Here is a 13418-nt window from a genome sequence, read left to right as displayed (position 1 = left end):
TGAATAGCAATGAGAATTTGTATTGCTTGGTATATGGAGTTTTGATTTTGGATTTGGCGTCGCTGTGTGCAGCAGTCTAGTATTAAATTATACTCTTTTGGGAACTCTCGTGAAGAATAATTATGTGTCTCTTGTTGTTGACTGGATACCAAATGTCATTTTGTCTTGAGTTGGTCTGCGTCTGAATTCGCTCGCTGTCTAACAGCTTCCACCCTCGACGCTTGATTGATCAGTCGCGATCAGCCAATAATCAGTCAGTCGATAAAATAAACCCTGAACATAAGAATTCTTTGTAATTAAAATTACTAATGAGAGACTGAAGGAAGTTATGCCAGCACATTCGGGCAGGTATCCACGCGCGTGGACTTTGCTGGATGCGTGCGCCGCGCGAGTGTAACTTCCGGATTCAGATAATTACTACTTAATCAAAAATTTCGTGCGAGTGTTTGTCTGAATTGGGTAAATATTGCAATCGGGCAGAAGCCGTACAACGGTTTGCGATACGAAAATGGAAGAAAGCTTTTTAGATGCCAGTCGACAGACGCGATGATATCAACACGGGGTACTTAGAAAAGGAGTATAAGATGACAATTAATTCCTTTGTGAGATCGGCCCGTCAGGGTAGTCGTTGATCAACTACCGACTTTGTTCGTACCCGACGCTTCTACTTCCTTCAAAGAAATGTCTACACAAAAGAAATCTATTGTGGTGGTTGGAGGAGGCGTATTTGGAGCATCTTGTGCGATAGAGCTCGTCAGTCTGATTGCAAAGACCGAGCTGCGTTCTTCAGTCGCTCTTACTCTGATCGAAAAGCGCGATATGAATGTCTTTTTGCCCGCGACTCTGCGCATGGCTGTTGAGGACCACGACGAAGAATATATGAAGCCATACGATAAGCTCTTTGCTGGTTATGATGACATTGGTACTGTTGTCAAGGGCTCGGCTGCTGCTATTGAGAAAGACGCGAGAAATGTTGTCTTAGAAGATGGCAAGAAGATTCATTATGATGTTCTTGTGAGTGACTGATTCTTGTGGTCTGATCTATTATCTTCTCATCGACTAACATTTGGTGCAGGTGCTGGCTACAGGTGCTACCTTTGGAGCTCCTAGCTCTCCGCCTACTGACCGAACCGACATGATTGCGTATTACAAGAATATCCGCGCCCGCATTGAGAAGTCAAAGGACATTGTCATAATAGGCGGCGGTATTTCTGGTGCTGAACTAGCTAGTGAGATCAAGGATAAGCATGGCGCTAGCAAGACAGTTACAATAGTGCACAGCTCCAATTTGCCGGGAAGCGGCATCTTCCCAGAGAATCTCAGACGACAGTTGGATAAGATAATGCAAAACCTAAATGTTATTACTATTTACAACGCTTACGGGGATGACTCGGAGGACGGACAAGTCAATGTCACATATAAGATAGGCGACAAGAAATCCAAAACTATCCCTGCTGATTACGTGATCAAATGCAACCTGGTGCATAACAATTCCAGCTTCATTCCTCAGGAGTGGCTCAACAAGGATGGGCAAGTCAAAATCTCAGACACGTTTGAAGTGATTAATACTTCCAATGTTTTTGCAATTGGTGATATTAATGACTTTGACGAGTGGAAACTGGCTTCTCAAGTCCAAAGCGCAAGACCTATTAGTGCTGCAAACGTATTGTCAGCCGTAAAGGGAGAAAAGGCAGAGATGCACTATGCTACGAAACTCATCGGAATAGGTATTACCATGGGCAAGAGGTACGCAACTGGTTCAATTAGACTGCCTATTTTTGGTGATCGTGTTCTGCCTGGATTCATTATTAGGAAGCTCAAAGGTGACGATATTCGAGCTTTAAAATTTGCGAAAATTTTAGGATACTGATTTTTATAATGATTTGTTTGGATAAAATGTAGCACTATATATTTGGTAGCCTGTGATATTAATATTAATAATAATCAGCATAGGTTTTATTTGCTGGAACATACTCTGAAAATACTCTGAAGATGTAATACCATTGGATCACTTGTGCTGACAAAATTTACGCTGATACAATGACTAATCTTATTTAAGATCCTCCATGCAAAAAGTTAAATGCTCGCAGTAACTCGCTATCTCCGCAGCATTTTCCTTCCTCTACGACGACAACCCGTCTCCTTTACTCCGAATTCTTCTTGAATAATATTCATATATAATATTGAGGGATCTCACCTAGTGTTTCATATTCATTCCTTCGCAAGTACGATACGCTAGCATATTCTCCTTGGTATTAATCATGTCCGCCACTCAATCCCCGGCCTCCACCAAGGCAATGACACTTCTCTTGTATCGCTCACTACTCCGCACATCCCGCAAATTCTCCGCTTACAATTTCCGCGAATATGCGTTACGGAGGACGCGAGATGCCTTTCGGGATCATATGTCTGAGACGGATCCTCGTGCGATTCAAGAGTTTCTGACAAAGGCTGAGAACAGTCTTTCAATGTTGAAAAGACAGACCTCGATCAGTCAAATGTATAAGTTCAACGAACAAGTCGTCGAATCTCGACCAAAGAAAGGAATTTCAGTGGTATAAGTCAGTACATGCTGTAGATAGGATGGCCCTTTTTGTGACGCAAGATTGATCGGTTATTAGTTCCAAATACCAGAGAATGTGTACCATATAACCTGTCTGGAAAAAAAATGGTCAAGCTACGTCAAGATTATGTTTTATGTATATAGTAATATCAGTTATGCAGTCTCCTTATGCAATTGGAATTGTAGCATGAAGCGAACTACAGACCATCCCATGCCAGTTTCTGAAGGACCCCGACGGTATTCCTACTTGCAGGACCCTTTTTAGTCGATGATTCTTTAACGAATCCTAAATACCGCAATTCATTCACGGCTTTGCAAAACCAGGCAACTGACTGACCCTTATCAAATGATTCTCGTCTGTTTATACTGGCGTCGTAGTCGCGATCATCCGCTTTATCTAATACCGCCACCGAGTCTTCTCTATCCCCGTTCTTGTTGACGTCTCCGGATAAACTCTGATGGAAGGCCTGCCAGAAATCGTAGATATTGATCAGCGATCCAGATTCGCGATACAGCGAATAAGCCGCGCACACTAAAGGTTGGTTTACGGTATCTGATTCATCCTGCTCATTTAGCTTGCCGAGATACGACGATGGCTTCATGAGCGCATTTTCGATCGTCTGCCTATATAGAGGCGTGTACACGTCTTCGTATAGAGTTGAGGCGTCAATCACATGAACTTCGCAGAATGGAGTATCTGTCAATGGAAGTAACGTTTCTTTGAAGAATTTTTCAAGCGAAGAAGATATCCGAGTAAGAAATACTCCATATTGTGCATTCTCAGAAGATTCCTCTATATGCCACTCCTTTTGCAATTTTTTGATAGAGGAACGAGAATCGAAGTTTTGATCGATAAGACTGTTGAAATTCTGGACTGTATCCCTATTCATACCTGCCAAAAATTCAATAAGATCTCGTAAAAAAGATGAGCTTGACAGTTTTCCTGAAATTACTTCTGGATACAACTCGGCTCGAGATTGCTTAACTATTGTGCTGGCGAAAACGTCGCCCGAGTTTTGTAGCACCTCAATAAGTTTCATTGCCTCAAGCTTCTTCTTCAAGGTATTGAATAAAAATCTTTTTTGTTGTTTGAAGAACGCTAATAGCTCAGTTGAGTCTGATAACAGAGAATGCAGCTGTTCTAGTTCCTCATTACTGTTGCCCTTCTCATCCATATCTTTTAATCGGCGAGCAACATAATTCCGAAATGAAGGAAGAGATCGAAGTGCCATGATGTGATCATTCGATCGAGCAATGCCAGTTGGCGGATCGCAAAATATACTGAGAGGATTGGCGAAAAAGTGTGTCATGACGGCGTACTGTTATCTTCAAGTTAGAAACAACTTGAAAGTATTTGAGACTAATCTATCTTGCCTGAACTGCGGAAATGAATGTATCTAAATTTTTCGTGTTGTTGTTATATCGTCGAATCAGCGATTTAAATAAGTTTGGTCCTAATATAACTGGCATGTCGTCGGATAATAGGACGTCATCGACAAGTCTAGTCAACCCATAATCAGATTGAAGTACGTCAAAACACTCAGTATCCATCATCCTCAATGAAAGTTTGGGAATTTTTGAGTTAAACACTGGCAGTGTAGTAGCAACTCCAAGAAGTAAAATGAAAGGTAATCGTTTTCGGTAAGCACTAAAAGCTGATCAGTAAATGTGGATCACTCGAAAACTTGGAACATTCATACTGGAGTATTCTTATGGCATCTGGTAGTAAATTGTTGTCAAACCCATCGGCGTCTTGTACAATGATAACTATCTTCTCTACCAAAGTCTGACCTTTAAACCAATCCACAAGTCTGTCAAGATCAAAACTAAGACGTTTATCGGAATTATCAACCGTCGCCCGCGTAAGAGTACTAGCTGGCGCAATAAGCTCGTCTATATCATCAACGCTTTGCTGTTTGACCAATTCACTTATGACCTTGCGCATAAAGTCTCTAACATTTGTAGCATCTCTGGATGTCAAGACTGCGGTAACTATACTTCCGCTTAAAGACTCTTCTATTCGCTTGCATAGGCTATTGAAGAGACGCTGGTGATCAGAGATGTTAGCTCCGGCTAGAATCAGACCAACGGGTAACTGCGTATAAACATCTTCTTCATAAGATGAAGCTGATCTTAAATATTTGATCACATTGGTAACTGTTGAACTGTCCAAGTTGTCAAGAATATGGTCAGTTTCTGTTTGAACTTTGGTCATACGCTGTATGTAACTGGTCCAGCGACTAAGCACTTGATCCGCATTTTCCGGAATGGAATCATTCAGATGGATAAAAGGATGTCGTCTAGATCGACTTCTAGAGCGTTTATCTGCCGGATTTATGATGTATGCTGTCTGTAGGTAGTCATTGTTAGAGAGAAATAAACTAGTTTTAATAGAAAGAGCCTACCTTGTGCGCGTTGCGATCAGAAACCAATTCTTCGTCCGCGGCAACATAGTCATGACTTCGCTTCTTTGAATCACAAGAAAGATCCCGAAAATCCATTTTAACCAACTTTTTTAAGGCTGTCAGCTCATTTGTAGAAGTACTCAGTACAAAAGAAGTTGATCAATTAGTGAATCCAGGGGTCAAATTCGATGTGTGGCTTAGTAATGGCTCATCAGCCTCACGCACCATTATACAATTTATTCACAAATAATTCGCCAGTTAATAACAATTCTCGATTCGACTATTCTCAAAGTTTACAAGCATCAGTAGGGAAGATGAGTGTGAGAAGTGCGTTTAGTGCTAGTAGCATACTTCGTCTTGATACAGCATTGCAATATTGTCAACTCGCTAGGCCGCGTCTAGTTTCGAGTCACGATATTTGCAGTAGCAGAGCACTTCGGCAAATACCTATTTTCCGTATTTCATTGTCAAGCAATCGCTCTTTCTCTAGGTCTATCTACCAGTTTGGAGAAAACAAACCTGATATTACTAAAAAAAATCAAGAAATATCGAAAAGTAGCGAGGATAGTGTCTTCGAAGATGCTGTCAAATCAGTTAAGCGTCCTATGGCCCCCGAAACTTCTGCCGCTTCTGAAGACGAAGAGACTGTTGTAATCAAAGTGCAGAAAGGAGTTTCGAAAAAGAACCCTCTAGGAGTATGTTTATGTTGAATATAATCGGTTGAAGACGCATAGGTGTTGACAATTACAGTATTTTAACGTTACCGGTTTACTCGTGTTTCTTGCCGGTCTGGGGTTGCTTATTAGCTATAGAAGAAGACTTCAAGTTGCCGTCGACAGCTACAGTAAGGTGTTTTTTTTAGAAATATCAGTTAATAGTAACTCACACTATTTCTCTGCAGAGGAGGAAAAAGAAAGTCAATCTTTTGGTAAGGCATTAATCGGTGGACCATTTCAATTGACTGATACTCGCGGCAACATCTTCACTGAGAAAGACTTGATTGGAAAGTTTTCGCTGGTATGACAACGTTTGGGGGATTGGTTAATACTTTGTATTCAAAAGTCTAACATATTTCAGATTTATTTTGGATTTACTCTATGTCCTGATATCTGCCCCGAAGAGCTTGACAAAATGGCTATTATCGTGAACGGTAATTACTCGTCTTATTAAACAAAGAAATTTTAATTCTAATGAGCTCATCACTATAGATCTAAAGCGACAGGGCGTGGAGGTCCAGCCAATTTTCATTACCTGCGACCCTCTACGCGATACCCCATCTGTTGTTAGACAATATCTCGAAGAGTTTGATATTCCTGGCATAGTAGGACTCACTGGAACTCACAAAGAAGTTGAAGCTGCTTGCAAATCTTATCGCGTATATTTTTCCACTCCGCCGGAAATCAAGCCTGGCGAGGACTATATTGTCGATCACTCTATTTTTTTTTACTTGATGGGTAAGTGTTTGCAGACGGCAATATTTACAAGGTAATCGTTCGCTAATTTTGAGTAGATCCTGAAGGAGAATTTGTCAACGTCTACGGAAGACGTTATGATGCTGCCGAAGCTACAGCAGAAATTGGCAAGAAGATCAGGAAGTGGCTTCCGGCGAAAGAAAGACACGAGGCGGCATTCAAGAAGCCGAGTTTCTTTAGATTTTGGGAGTAGTTGATACTTTCTGTCACTGTAAATATTGACTCTAATAGAGCTTATACTATCAGAGATTCTCCATCTGTACATTTTCCTTAATATAATAACCAACAATATCATATTTGTATTGAACCTTAAATGCTTTTTGTACGCCCCCCCTCTTCCCAAACTGAGAATAATAAGACTATGATACAGACTTCTGACCCATCAAAACGAACCAAGCACCTGCTCTGTATTAGACAGCAAATATTAAGATGCTGTATCTTTCAGCTCGCTTATAGCTGATAGCAATGAGCCATAGAAAACTCCCCATGGGGTTAAAGTCTTACTGAATAAGCCACTCGTCAAGATATATACACTCTTCCGCGCTCACGGGACCGCCAGCTCTGCACAAATCCGACACCAAGCAAGGACCGCACGGCACTTCAGTGAGCGCATCCCACACAACACCTCCTCCAATTTCTGCATCTGCGCCTAAATCTGCGCCGCATTCTGGCGTAGCACCAGGGATAGCGCGATACGCCATGCCTTCATCTATAGGCTCTATCTTGCCATCATAAACTAAAACGTCGATGAGAGATTTGATATCAGCGGGTGCAAGATCAACTGTGGTGATTCCAGAGTTTCTGACAAACTCATGGATACTTGATACTGTTGGATACTTGCTGTATGACGCAGGGAACGACAACTGCTCATGCTGTGTTGCCTTTGACGAGTTTCGCTTTCGTGGTTTTGATGAGACAGAAAGACGTCTATGATCGTCACCAGGAAACGATTCAGAAGCCACGAAGCGAAAAACTATAGAAAGAAGACTTGAAATGAATTCCGTATCGAGCTCAGAGTCGGTGAACCAGGGACCGCCGGTCACATCAATTGACGGCTGCAAGTTGTACAGCATATAAATTTTGCGGGTTGGGTACTGTTCATTCGTCTTAGCTTAGATTCGAACTTGCGATATTCAAGCCATTACTTACCTTGACGGATTTTATATTTTTAATATACCGCTTTCCTTCTAAACTTTTCAAACATCGCTGTACTACTGACTGATGCAAATTGGTTTTGGCCTTAATGGTCTTCGTCCAGATTCCTTCAGTTCCTGATGATTCAATGTAGGAATACACCATAGCCTCATCCTTTGACATTGCTTGAATTCTAGTTAAAAATTAGATTGCTGCTCAAAGGATATTGCGTTTACAAGTTCAGTTCTGAGAGTTCATACTTTTCTGCTTCTTCCTTCTTTACTGCCTGAAAACATAAATCGTCGCCTTGCCTCAACATTTTAACCAGTCCCTAGTAAACCGAGTTAACACTGTCATTATAGGCTGGTCATGCTATCGTCTAAACTGACACAATGTGTTAACTTACAAGATTCATATGTTCTTGGATCAAAGGCATTAGCTTCATAGCGTCGGATATCCCAGCTAACTCAGACAGCTCAGCCTGCGTGTATACATGTCCATCTTCATTGGAAGTAATCATCTTCGTGTACAGAGACTGCGCAGCTTTGTTCAAGCCCTCCATATGTGTCGATGCGGATGAAGATGCAGATGAAGCCGGGGGGGAGGGGAGCGTGTAAGGTTCAGCGGCGCTTGAGCCGCTGGCCTTATAAGATGACTTGACTGGCGGCATTTAGTGCAACTATATTTTTCGGGGCTGCATTTGTAATGTCGAGCGCTAAGAGAAAGATTATTCTGGAGGAGTAATAGTTGCTCGAGCGATGTATTTTTTTTGGTGCTTGCGCTGTTGGGAGGTAAACCAGAATTTAGGATGTGTGACAAAACTGAGGGTCTAGTGTTAATCCTCTACATGACAACGATTACTAAATTATGGCCATAATATTGTTCATTGACAATTAATAAAAAAAAGGAGACAGGGTTATGCTTCGGGCTCGTGTTCTTCTGCAGCCAATTCTTCCTTCTTGAGCGCAAGCTCATTCTTCAACTTTGCAACTACCGCGTCAAAACGCTTCTTTAAAATAACATTTGTAGTGTTTGCGGCGTCTTGCTCTTTGCTCTGTATTGTGGCTTCCAGCTCTGCTATTTCTTCTTTGAGAAGTTCCAGATGGTGCATTGCTTCCAGGGCCTCTTCATCGCCAACATTGTTACCTCCTTGTTCTCCACCCTCGTCATCGTCATCGTCGTCGTCGTCATCTCCTTCGTCGTCACCGTCACTTTCGTTACCAAAAAGAGACTCAATTTCGTCGCCTCCGTCAGTTGCATCATCTTGGTTATATGCACCGAGCATATTGTAGCCCGTATCAGCTTCACTCGGTGCAGCACTCCCTTCTCTTGTAGAATCAGCCGGTGTGGCCGGTTGCTCATCTTCTTTAACCAGCTGAGAATCAGATTTCCCCTCAGATTTATCGTTCTCCTCTGAAAATAGTTTTGTCTTCAAGACAACTTTAGGGATAGGTTTCTCTTTCGGCTTTACCGGATCTTCCGCAACCTAGAAGTCGAACAATTAGTAAATATAGTAAAGCTCTGGTTTAATGTAGATACTGACTTTAACTATCCGCTTTCTAAATCTGCGGACTCGAGCATTCTTCATCGGGGGTGTTATTCCATGAGGATAAGGCAGTTCTTCTTTCTTGAGACCTCTGTTTTCAGGTTTGGCCATTTCCTGTTCATCAAGCACGCGCGATCTGAATCCGACTACTTGGTGCTCTGAAAGAATCTCGTCTAGAATCAGCAACATTTGACAAATATCCGCCACCTTGTAAATATTTTTCTTATCCAGCGTTTTATGTGCTTCTATAATAGCTGGTAGATCAACCAGCACTGCAAAGAAGAGCTTGTCAGCAATACCGACACACGCGTGACGAGCATCCTTAAATTTAACCCAAACTTGGCCCAACTCTGATCGACTATTGCTGTCAATAGCGGTTCTCAGTGTTTCTAAATAAGGTTCTCTTCGTATCCGTTCCTCCTGCGGGAAACTGTTCATTTCGAATCTGAAAATAGTACATTCTTCGATGAGCGGGTCATCTTCTCGATCTGGCGCTTCAGAGTCGTAACCTTGACCTGGCTGCCGCATCGGTTTAACGCGTATCCGTGGCAGTCCATTCCTAGGCGGTCCAGAAGGCTTTGCTTGTAGAGGCGGCTTGATTGATATTCGTGGTGTTGGAAGTGATACAGGCGAGGCAGCAGCTCCGGCTCTACTCTTCTTTGGCTGCTTGACTTTCAGTTTGGGAAGAGATGATAATGTAGACGACTTTTCCTTCCGCGTGCTGGCATTCGAATTATCCGTTGAAAGAGAGGCAGCTGCAGCTGCTGATGCTGATGCGTTGAGCTTTAGTCGAATCATTCTGTGAAACTGGTGCCGACTGTAATCTTCTCGTCTCCAGACTGTAAGATTTATTAAAGTGCAAAGATATTGGCAAAGAATTCTTGTATTTCTATCTGTATTTCTGATACCAAATGAATTCACCGCGAAGAACTCAAGGGTCGTAGAATAATAACTGCGTGGAGTGTATCTTCAAGATCTAAAACGGAAAACATCATGCACGTGACAGATACTGTATTATGTAAATAATAATGTAATGAATATGAAGAGCACGTGCGCAGCCTTTCACATGTGCTCAACTTTCTGGCCTTGCCGAAGCAAGCCGACTTGGAATAAAATAAAACCCCCCGCACACCCCGCAATTCTTCGCTAACCTACTTTGTACTCTTCAACTATTACTTCTACATCTTTTGTTACTTCCAGACCCTTTCACTGTTACTAGCAAAATACTATGTCTCTCAAAGTTGGTAAGCAGGATCGAGATCACTGGAGCCAAATTCATAACCAGTGGTCACTACCTTTTGATGTTGCGGAAGCTAACAAGACTACTTTATAGATGCATTTCCTTCTTCAGTTGCCTTCGACCTTATCAAGGAAGCTTTTTCCGATGACAAGGAAAAAGCCGCTGCAGTCAAAAAGGTAGCCACTTATTCACTCATACAACAAATTACTTTGGTCTGCGCGTCTAACAATATTTAATAGGGCGGTGCTATCTTTGCTTTTCAATTGAAGAATTCTGCAAATGAGACAGAAACCTGGTACATTGATTTGAAATCAACCGGCGAGGTTGGAAAGGGTCTTGGCCCTGATGGCAAGAAAGCTGATATTGTCCTAAGCCTGAGTGATGATAACTTCTCAAAACTCATTGATGGCAAGGTACTACCGTCTGCTACTTTCAACCAAGCATATGCAAATATTTATTGATATGATTATTATATAGGCAAACGCACAGAAACTTTTCATGTCGGGAAAACTCAAGGTGAAAGGAGATATCATGAAGGCTACTAAGGTTGAATCAGTACTCAAAGGCGCTCAGGCAAAACGAGCCAAGTTGTAATAACTGTTGAGGGAGAAGTATCTGCTTGTTTTGAGTTCTACGGGCGTTTGAGCAGCTAGGTTTTTTTTTGTTGCGGTATGAGCATATAATGCACGTGTGTAGTTTTTCACACTGATATTTATCGTAATTTGATACTACCAGCTATTGCTACTCAGGTTTCAGTATCATTTCAATTTTGTCGCAGGTGAAATAATGTACAGCTACGAAATAATATTTCTTGAACTTTGCACTGTGCAATATGACGGCGTCCTGATCAAAGTTGTTGCAATTCATGGTATTGCCTTGTTGAGAATCATGATAAGGTTTAAAGGAATCAACGATAAGACTGAGCCAGGGCCACTTACAAATTAACGCAATTACATATTCTACTGTAAACTACAACCCCAATCCTTTGTATACCTGACAACTCTTTATTTGTTGGTTATTAAACAAAAGTGACAATCCATTGTTATGACTTCTAAATTAGACATTCTTGTTGCAAAAGCAATTGCTATCAGAGATGGCTCTCTTGCAAGGGTTGAGCCTCCATTGGGACCTCTTCCTGATCCTCTGCCACTCAACGTTACTGGAGTTCCCCGGCAGTTGCTGACCGAAGAAGAATGTGAGATTACTGAAACTGAGCCAATTGCTCTTGTTGAGAAAATTTCCAAGGGTGAATATACCTCTGTTGCAGTAACAAAGGCGTTCTTGCGTCGAGCCGCTCTCGCTCAGAAATTGGTAAGCTGTTTTATAAAATACTCTGAGTTTTCGAGAACCCACATTATTTATTCTGGGACACAGAATATATACTCAACAAGCATTTCTAATCTAATTATAGCTTAATTGTGTTACCGAGCTTCTCTGGGATCGTGCCGTAGCTCGTGCTACAAAGCTCGACGAACATTACAAGGAAACGGGGAAAACTATTGGTCCATTCCACGGACTCCCTATTTCTTCCAAAGAGCACTTCTCTGTTAAAGATCGCTACGTCAATGCTTCATTTGTTGCCTGGGTTGAGAACAAAGTAGATCAGGATGCTCATATAATTGAGGTGATGGAGTCCCTGGGTGCCGTTCTCTTTGTACGCACCACCCAGCCGCAGACTATCATGCATGTTGAAACCGAGACTGTAATCTACGGCCGCTCAGTCAATGGCTATAACACTAATCTCAGTTGCGGTGGGTCTACCGGGGGTGAAGGTGCCTTGCTTGGACTGAACGCTACCCCTCTTGGAATGGGTACCGACATTGGTGGATCAGCGAGATGGCCTGCTGCGTCTAACGGCCGGTATGGTATGCGGCCCACGGCTGGACGATCTCCTATGAGAGGACTCTGCGGTCCCAATGGTGGTGCTGAAGCTATCTCGGGAGCGATTGGTCCTCTAGCCCAATCTCGCAAGACTATGGAGTACTTCTTTAAGTATATGCTCGGCACTGAGCCGTGGATTACTGAGCCCACTTTGATACCTATTCCCTGGCGTGAGAATCCTTTGACTCCCGGAAAGTTGAAGATCGGAGTGATGTGGACCGACAATGTCGTCAACCCCCTTCCTCCTGTTGCTCGCGCCATGAAGATTGTTACCGAAGCCCTGAAAAAGGGCGTTCCCGGTTGGGATATCGAACTGATAGATTGGGATGCCAAAGGTCATGATGACGCCTGGAAGCTGACTTCGGAGCTCTACTATAATGACGGAGGCGAGCGTGTCGCTGAACTGCTTGCTTCAGTTGGCGAAGAGCAGTTGCCATTGACCAAATGGATCATGTCTGAGAATCCGTATGTCAAAAAGCAGGACATTCACTCTCTTTGGGATCTGCACATGCGACGAGATGCCTATAGAACACAGTACGCTCAGTTCTGGAACGAATCTGGTAAGGACGATGGACATCCGGCAGACGTAATCCTTTGTCCTGTTGCTCCTGGTGTTGCTTGTCTGCGTGGTACTGCCAAGTACTGGTCGTACACTTCACACTGTAGGTTCCTAATATAAAAGTCTCTATTGGCTTGGTCAACCTTACTAACAATTATTGCAGGGAACCTTTTGGATTACCCTGGTGCTGTATTCCCAGTCACAGCGGTTGACCAAGAGCTCGATGTCCCTGAGAAGGATTACACACCATTGAATGAACAGGACAGGTTCTTCTACGAGCTGTACTCTCCCGAGAAATATGTGGATGCGCCAGTCAATTTGCAAGTTGTCGGCAGACGATTTAATGACGAAGTTGTGTTACAAGCGATGAAGATTATTGAGAATGCGCTTGGTCGTGACTCGTAGATGCAGAACTTGGTTGCTACTTTCTGAAGTTTAGTCGAATATAACATGTTACTACGTACTGGGCTGTTGTTTTGTTATTATTTATCTTGTGACGCGCGTGACGCGTGACGCGTGACGCGTACGATTCGGATTTATTGACATTGCGTCACCTTTCTTCTTCGGGCGCTTATCCGAGAATATAAATAGTCAGCCTACCCCCCCAAACCAAAAAAA

General features: G+C 42.7%; 8 protein-coding genes across 8 annotated transcripts; 5 read left to right on the top strand and 3 right to left on the bottom strand.

Moving 5' to 3' along the window:
* Positions 1-252: 252 nt before the first annotated feature.
* V2V93DRAFT_61887 (uncharacterized protein) lies at positions 253-2066 on the top strand. Its single transcript, XM_066912747.1, has 3 exons — position 253; positions 323-1014; positions 1076-2066. Exons 2-3 carry the CDS (start codon positions 682-684, stop codon positions 1868-1870), a joined length of 1128 nt encoding a protein of 375 aa, XP_066764224.1. The 5' UTR covers position 253; positions 323-681; the 3' UTR covers positions 1871-2066.
* Positions 2067-2104: 38 nt separating this feature from the next.
* V2V93DRAFT_373656 (complex 1 protein-domain-containing protein) lies at positions 2105-2731 on the top strand. Its single transcript, XM_066911047.1, has one exon. It carries the CDS (start codon positions 2262-2264, stop codon positions 2559-2561), a length of 300 nt encoding a protein of 99 aa, XP_066764223.1. The 5' UTR covers positions 2105-2261; the 3' UTR covers positions 2562-2731.
* V2V93DRAFT_373655 (origin recognition complex subunit 3 N-terminus-domain-containing protein) lies at positions 2420-5210 on the bottom strand. Its single transcript, XM_066911046.1, has 4 exons — positions 4969-5210; positions 4264-4913; positions 3938-4211; positions 2420-3882 (listed from the first exon to the last, which is right to left on the bottom strand). The coding sequence occupies exons 1-4, from the start codon at positions 5062-5064 to the stop codon at positions 2761-2763; spliced, it is 2142 nt and encodes a 713-aa protein (XP_066764222.1). The 5' UTR covers positions 5065-5210; the 3' UTR covers positions 2420-2760.
* A 15-nt stretch (positions 5211-5225) lies between these two features.
* V2V93DRAFT_373650 (SCO1/SenC-domain-containing protein) lies at positions 5226-6727 on the top strand. The gene is made up of 6 exons (XM_066911045.1): positions 5226-5663; positions 5719-5812; positions 5870-5985; positions 6046-6118; positions 6177-6422; positions 6479-6727. The coding sequence occupies exons 1-6, from the start codon at positions 5283-5285 to the stop codon at positions 6631-6633; spliced, it is 1065 nt and encodes a 354-aa protein (XP_066764221.1). The 5' UTR covers positions 5226-5282; the 3' UTR covers positions 6634-6727.
* On the bottom strand, positions 6623-8335 carry V2V93DRAFT_373648 (RNA polymerase Rpc34). Its single transcript, XM_066911044.1, has 4 exons — positions 7981-8335; positions 7835-7905; positions 7590-7767; positions 6623-7534 (listed from the first exon to the last, which is right to left on the bottom strand). The coding sequence occupies exons 1-4, from the start codon at positions 8242-8244 to the stop codon at positions 6941-6943; spliced, it is 1107 nt and encodes a 368-aa protein (XP_066764220.1). The 5' UTR covers positions 8245-8335; the 3' UTR covers positions 6623-6940.
* Positions 8336-8430: 95 nt separating this feature from the next.
* On the bottom strand, positions 8431-10179 carry V2V93DRAFT_338184 (TAFII55 protein conserved region-domain-containing protein). The gene is made up of 2 exons (XM_066907758.1): positions 9118-10179; positions 8431-9060 (listed from the first exon to the last, which is right to left on the bottom strand). Exons 1-2 carry the CDS (start codon positions 9916-9918, stop codon positions 8491-8493), a joined length of 1371 nt encoding a protein of 456 aa, XP_066764219.1. The 5' UTR covers positions 9919-10179; the 3' UTR covers positions 8431-8490.
* Positions 10180-10229: 50 nt separating this feature from the next.
* V2V93DRAFT_373645 (SCP2 sterol-binding domain-containing protein) lies at positions 10230-11316 on the top strand. The gene is made up of 4 exons (XM_066911043.1): positions 10230-10364; positions 10454-10536; positions 10600-10773; positions 10838-11316. Exons 1-4 carry the CDS (start codon positions 10349-10351, stop codon positions 10952-10954), a joined length of 390 nt encoding a protein of 129 aa, XP_066764218.1. The 5' UTR covers positions 10230-10348; the 3' UTR covers positions 10955-11316.
* On the top strand, positions 11317-13399 carry V2V93DRAFT_373641 (amidase signature domain-containing protein). Its single transcript, XM_066911042.1, has 3 exons — positions 11317-11671; positions 11772-12903; positions 12964-13399. Exons 1-3 carry the CDS (start codon positions 11405-11407, stop codon positions 13203-13205), a joined length of 1641 nt encoding a protein of 546 aa, XP_066764217.1. The 5' UTR covers positions 11317-11404; the 3' UTR covers positions 13206-13399.
* The last annotated feature ends 19 nt before the right edge of the window (positions 13400-13418 follow it).

This window comes from Kockiozyma suomiensis (assembly GCF_038497685.1).
Source record: "Kockiozyma suomiensis strain NRRL Y-17356 unplaced genomic scaffold V2V93scaffold_12, whole genome shotgun sequence".
Lineage (NCBI taxonomy): Eukaryota > Fungi > Ascomycota > Lipomycetes > Lipomycetales > Lipomycetaceae > Kockiozyma > Kockiozyma suomiensis.
This window is presented reverse-complemented; position numbering and strand designations above follow the sequence as displayed.

Excerpts from the sequence above, each read along its gene's own strand:
- V2V93DRAFT_373656 (XM_066911047.1), top strand. The coding sequence starts at position 2,262 with ATGTCCGCCACTCAATCCCCGGCCTCCACCAAGGCAATGACACTTCTC.
- V2V93DRAFT_373655 (XM_066911046.1), bottom strand. The coding sequence starts at position 5,064 with ATGGATTTTCGGGATCTTTCTTGTGATTCAAAGAAGCGAAGTCATGAC. Across the intron at positions 4,212-4,263 it reads GATGCCATAAGAATACTCCA|TGCTTACCGAAAACGATTAC; the intron begins GTATGAATGTTC and ends ATCAGCTTTTAG. Across the intron at positions 3,883-3,937 it reads CATTCATTTCCGCAGTTCAG|TACGCCGTCATGACACACTT; the intron begins GCAAGATAGATT and ends TGAAGATAACAG.
- V2V93DRAFT_373648 (XM_066911044.1), bottom strand. The coding sequence starts at position 8,244 with ATGCCGCCAGTCAAGTCATCTTATAAGGCCAGCGGCTCAAGCGCCGCT. Across the intron at positions 7,906-7,980 it reads TCCAAGAACATATGAATCTT|GGACTGGTTAAAATGTTGAG; the intron begins GTAAGTTAACAC and ends TCGGTTTACTAG. Across the intron at positions 7,535-7,589 it reads AAAATATAAAATCCGTCAAG|TACCCAACCCGCAAAATTTA; the intron begins GTAAGTAATGGC and ends ACGAATGAACAG.
- V2V93DRAFT_338184 (XM_066907758.1), bottom strand. The coding sequence starts at position 9,918 with ATGATTCGACTAAAGCTCAACGCATCAGCATCAGCAGCTGCAGCTGCC. Across the intron at positions 9,061-9,117 it reads TTAGAAAGCGGATAGTTAAA|GTTGCGGAAGATCCGGTAAA; the intron begins GTCAGTATCTAC and ends TTCGACTTCTAG.
- V2V93DRAFT_373650 (XM_066911045.1), top strand. The coding sequence starts at position 5,283 with ATGAGTGTGAGAAGTGCGTTTAGTGCTAGTAGCATACTTCGTCTTGAT. Across the intron at positions 5,664-5,718 it reads CGAAAAAGAACCCTCTAGGA|TATTTTAACGTTACCGGTTT; the intron begins GTATGTTTATGT and ends TGACAATTACAG. Across the intron at positions 5,986-6,045 it reads TGATTGGAAAGTTTTCGCTG|ATTTATTTTGGATTTACTCT; the intron begins GTATGACAACGT and ends AACATATTTCAG.
- V2V93DRAFT_373641 (XM_066911042.1), top strand. The coding sequence starts at position 11,405 with ATGACTTCTAAATTAGACATTCTTGTTGCAAAAGCAATTGCTATCAGA. Across the intron at positions 11,672-11,771 it reads CCGCTCTCGCTCAGAAATTG|CTTAATTGTGTTACCGAGCT; the intron begins GTAAGCTGTTTT and ends ATCTAATTATAG. Across the intron at positions 12,904-12,963 it reads CTGGTCGTACACTTCACACT|GGAACCTTTTGGATTACCCT; the intron begins GTAGGTTCCTAA and ends CAATTATTGCAG.
- V2V93DRAFT_373645 (XM_066911043.1), top strand. Across the intron at positions 10,537-10,599 it reads AAGCCGCTGCAGTCAAAAAG|GGCGGTGCTATCTTTGCTTT; the intron begins GTAGCCACTTAT and ends AATATTTAATAG. Across the intron at positions 10,774-10,837 it reads CAAAACTCATTGATGGCAAG|GCAAACGCACAGAAACTTTT; the intron begins GTACTACCGTCT and ends ATTATTATATAG.
- V2V93DRAFT_61887 (XM_066912747.1), top strand. The coding sequence starts at position 682 with ATGTCTACACAAAAGAAATCTATTGTGGTGGTTGGAGGAGGCGTATTT. Across the intron at positions 1,015-1,075 it reads AGATTCATTATGATGTTCTT|GTGCTGGCTACAGGTGCTAC; the intron begins GTGAGTGACTGA and ends CATTTGGTGCAG.